The sequence below is a fragment of the Sapajus apella genome, unplaced genomic scaffold, assembly GCF_009761245.1.
Source record: "Sapajus apella isolate SASKATOON/1434 unplaced genomic scaffold, GSC_monkey_1.0 scaffold15, whole genome shotgun sequence".
Taxonomy (NCBI): domain Eukaryota; kingdom Metazoa; phylum Chordata; class Mammalia; order Primates; family Cebidae; genus Sapajus; species Sapajus apella.
Genome location: NW_022436955.1, coordinates 11,404,046 through 11,408,830, shown reverse-complemented (window position 1 = coordinate 11,408,830; position 4,785 = coordinate 11,404,046). Strand labels below are relative to the sequence as shown.

General features: G+C 48.2%; 1 protein-coding gene across 2 annotated transcripts in view; it reads left to right on the top strand.

Annotated features, from left to right (window-relative positions):
• The first annotated feature begins 3,836 nt into the window (after window positions 1-3,836).
• The window catches only part of CENPT (centromere protein T), a 7,183-nt gene continuing 6,234 nt past the window's right edge, over window positions 3,837-4,785 (top strand). For both annotated transcript variants that reach the window (XM_032283768.1, XM_032283766.1), the window contains exon 1: window positions 3,837-4,123. In XM_032283768.1, the coding sequence (XP_032139659.1) occupies window positions 4,014-4,123 (110 nt within the window). In that variant the 5' untranslated portion in view covers window positions 3,837-4,013. The remainder of the gene's footprint in view (window positions 4,124-4,785) is intronic.

Here is a 4,785-nt window from a genome sequence, read left to right as displayed (position 1 = left end):
CCCAGGCTGGAGTGCAATGGCGCGATCTCGGCTCACCGCAACCTCCACCTCCTGGGTTCAGGCAATTCTCCTGCCTCAACCTCCTGAGTAGCTGGGATTACAGGCACGCGCCACCATGCCCAGCTAATGTTTTGTATTTTTAGTAGAGACGGGGTTTCACCATGTTGACCAGGATGGTCTCGATCTCTTGACCTCGTGATCCACCCACCTCGGCCTCCCAAAGTGCTGGGATTACAGGCTTGAGCCACCGCGCCCGGCCCTACCTGGCTAATTTTTATTGTTGTTGTTGTGAGATGGAGTCTTGCTCTGTTGTCCAGGCCGGGGTGCAGTGGTGCAATCTTGGCTCACTGTAACCTCCGATTCCTGAGTTCAAGTGATTCTCCTGCCTCAACCTCCTGAGTAGCTGGGATTACAGGCAGGCACCGCCACACTCAGCTAAGTTTTGTATTTTTAGTAGAGATGGGATTTCATTTCACCATGTTGCTCAGGCTGGTTTCGAACTCCTGACCTCGTGATCCACCTGCCTCAGCCTCCCAAAGTGCTGAGATTACAGGCGCAAGCTACCACACTGAGTCTATTCATTTTTTTTTTTTTTTTTTTTGAGACGATGTCTTGCTCTGTTGCCCAGGCTGGAGTGCAATGATGCAATCTCTTCCCACTGCAACCCAAGAATTGTTCAAGTGATTCTCCTGCCTCAGCCTCCCAAGTAGCTGGGATTATAGGTGCCCACCATCACATCCAGCTAATTTTTGTATTTTTAGTAGAGATGGGGTTTCACCATGTTGGCCAGGCTGGTCTCAAACTCCTGACCTCTGGTGATCCACCCACCTCAGCCTACCAAAGTGCTGGGATTGCAGGCGTGAGCCACTGCATCTGGCTCATATTACATGTTTAAATTTTTTTTTTTTTTGAGATGGAGTTTCACTCTTATTGCTTAGGCTGGAGTGCAGTGGCACAATCTCAGCTCACCCCAACCTCCACCTCTTGGGTTCAAGCAATTCTCCTGCCTCAGCCTCCCAAGTGCAGGCATATGCCACCATGCCCGGCTAATTTTTGTGTTTTTAGTAGCGACAGGGTTTCTCCATGTTGGTCAGGCCGGTCTCGAACTCCCAACTTCAGGTGATCCTCCCGCCTCAGGCTCCCAAAGTGCCTGGATAACAGGCGTGAGCCACTGCGCCCGACCATGTTTAAATTTTTATAGAATGTGTGCAGTAGAGATAAAATTCAGCAGAAAATCATTGTAGCTGTTATGATTCAAACTCTACCTCTCTCAGGATTCACCTTCTTCAAAAAATGGTGAGCAGTCAAGTTTTTTCTTTTTCCTTTTTTTTTCTCACTCATGTACTAGTGCAATGTTTATATAATTTCTTTATGCACAGAACATTGAAAATGATGCAATAAAACTCTAATTTCCAGTACATAAAATCACCTGTCATCTACAGTTAATCTTCTTACTCAAAGCATATCTGGAATGTATATCTTTCTCCCCACCTCCACTGCCCAGCTCACTCTCTGTCTTAATCACCCCTGGAGAAAAGCAAGAACCTTATCACAAGTCTCCCTGCTTCCAATCTTGCCTCTCCTGCAATCTGTTCTTCACATGGCTGCCAAAGAAGATCTGATGATGTCATACCTCTGCTTAAATCCTTCCAGTGGCTTCCTATTTCATTTAGAATAATCTCCAGACTCTTTCTTAGAGCCTGCAAGACCCCACATTAGTCTAGCCCTTGCCATTCTCTTTCACTCCTCCCTACCTCACTTCATCCTAGGATTTTTTTTTTAAACAAGTAATTATAACGTTTAATTATGTGAACAAACAGAATACTTCTGTACAAAGACTCAAGCTCATGTTTGAAACTTTTTTGAAACATGTTTGACCAGCCTGGGCAACATGGCGAATCCCCTGTCTGTACAAAAAATACAAAAATTACCCAGGTGTGGTGGCTCACTCCGGTAGTCCCAGCTACTCAGGAGGCTGAGGTGGGAAAATGGCTAAAGTACAGAAGGTTGAGATCTGCAGTGAGCCGTGATCCCACCATTGCACTCCAGCCTGGGTGACAGAGCAAGATCCTGTCTCAAAAAGAAAAAAAAAGAATGCATGCCAGTATGCAAAAAAAAAGAAAAAAAGAAAAAAAAAGAGGCCGGGCGTGGTGGCTCAAGCGTGTAATCCCAGCACTTTGGGAGGCCGAGGCGGGTGGATCACGAGGTCAAGAGATCGAGACCATACTGGTCAACATGGTGAAACCCCATCTCTACTAAAAATACAAAAAATTAGCTGGGCATGTTGGCGCGTGCCTGTAATCCCAGCTACTCGGGAGGCCGAGGCAGGAGAATTGCCTAAACCCAGGAGGCGGAGGTTGTGGTGAGCCGAGATCGCGCCATTGCACTCCAGCCTGGATAACAAGAGTAAAACTCCGTCTCAAAAAAAAAAAAGATGTTTGTTTTTTTCCATATTATTCAGTAGTTTAAGGTTTTACTAGCAATTGAATAAATAATTAAAAACTGCATTTAGGTAGTAAGCATGGAAATATTTCTGCAAAAGGCCAGCAAATTAAGTGAGATAACACAGAGATCAGATATAAATGACAAGGAATATTTATATTTTTTTCTACAGCTCTCTTATTTTAAACAGCAAGAATCTAATATTTTCTTTGTTTAATTTTTTTTTCTTTGAGATGGAGTCTTGCTCTTGCCCAGGCTAGAATATAGTGGTTTGATCTGAGCTCTTCAACCTCTTCCTCCCAGGGTTCAAGTGATTCTTCGGCTTCAGCTTCCAGAGTAGCTGGCATTACAGGTGTGTGCCACCACACCCAGTTAATTTTTGTGTTTTGGGTAGAGACTGGGTTTTACCATATTGGCCAGACTGGTCTTGAACCCTGACTTCAAGTGATCTGCCTGCCTCACCCTACCAAAGTGCTGAGATTACAGGCAGGAGCTACCGCGCCTGGCAATAAAAGCATTTTTCAAAGATTTGCATGGCCGGGTAATCCTAGCACTTTGGGAGGCTGAGGCGGGCAGATCACAAGGCCAGGAGTTCTAGACCAGGCTGACCAACATGGCGAAAGCTCGTTCCTACTAAAAATACAAAAAGTTAGCTGGGTGTGGTGGCCCGGGCCTGTAATTCCAACTACTCAGGAGGCTGAGGCAGGAGAATCGCTTGAGCCCGGGAGGGGAAGGTTGCTGTGAGCCCAGATCGCGCCACTGCACTCCAGCCTGGGCAACAGACTCCGTGTCAAAAAAAAAAAAAAAAAAGCTTTTATTATTTTTTGAGACAGGATCTCTCTCTGTCGCCCAGGCTGGAGTGCAATCACAGCTCACTGCAGTCTTGAACTCATGGGCTCAAATGATCCTCCTCTCTCAGCCTCCTGAGTAGCTGGGACTACAGGTGCACACCACCATGCCTGTCTAATTTAATTTTTTGTGCCGACAGCGTGGGGAGCGGAGGGTGTCTCACTATGTTGCGCAGGCTGCTATGGGACTCCTGAGCTCAAGTGATCCTCCCACCTCAGTGTCCTAAAGCATTGGAATTACAGGCGTGAGCCACCGCTTAGCCTGCAAATGCAAATCTAACCATGTCATTTGTAGGATAAAATTCTTTTTTCTGACCCAAGCATCTCTATTCTCTTTAGAGAGAGAGACGGAAATCAGATAGCCTCTAATAATATCAATTGCTAGTTACCAATGCCCTTGGTTATCGTGTGTTAGACTGAGTTAAACATTAACTCCTTGAATCATTACAAGCTCTTTATTAGGTGGGTATCAACCTCAATTTACAGATGAATAAGCCAAGACTTGGGCTGCTTGCATTACCTAAACGAGACTTACCTCCAGAGAGGCTGCCTCCAAAGCAGCCGGGGTTTGCAACCACTGTCCACGCCGCGAGCTGCGATAGGGCGAGAACTACAATTCCCGTGGGGCTGTGCGGCAGCATCGCGATAGTTACCTTAAATGTGGCGGCGGGAAGGTGGTCCTAGCAGCTGACTGGGCGGTTAGGAGAGCCCCGGGCCGAGACGATGGCTGACCGCAACCCTGACAGCGACTCTACGCCGCGTACGCTGCTGCGTCGCGTGCTGGATACAACAGACCCACGCACCCCGCGGCGACCCCGGAGTGCTCGGGCTGGGTATGTGAGGGGGCTGCCCGAGTACTTGAGCAATTAGAGGGACTGGGAAGTGGAGTCTGAGTGGGACCCAGCGCCGACTCTATTCGAAGAGGGAAAGTGAGTCTCAGAGAGGAGGAGGGCCCGGGACTCTGAAAACTGGCTCTATCGCTCTAGCCGGCTGTACCCTCGCCCGCGGGGCTCCAGGCAGCCAGGCCTCGGGCCCACAGAGCCAGACTGATCCCGAGTCTCTGGGGCTCAGCCTCTGGAGATGGATAGGCGCTCAGAATCTGACCTTCTGCTCTGGTCTCTAGGTCACTTTCTCCAAACCAGCCAAGGTGTGCATTTGCCCTGAATTTCTGCCTCCCAAGGGTTCCCATTGTTCCTGCGCGTTGTCCTACTGTCCCTGCAGCTCCCAGCTGGGAAATGGGAAAGGTGCTAGAGGACAGCCCAGGCAGAAGTTGGGAGGCAGCTACTGGAAGATGCTTTGCTAAGGAGCAGGGAATTTGGCCTGACTCAGTGGGAGTGGCAGTGGTTGAGGGCTGTGGTGAGCTTATGGTGCAGAGGAAACATATGTTGACATCTGCCAGATTGGGACAGTGAAGTTCCTTTATAGGGAATGGGAAGCCATTCATGATAGTGTGTGTGTGTGTGTGTGTGTGTGTTTTCTTTCTTTCTTTCTTTTT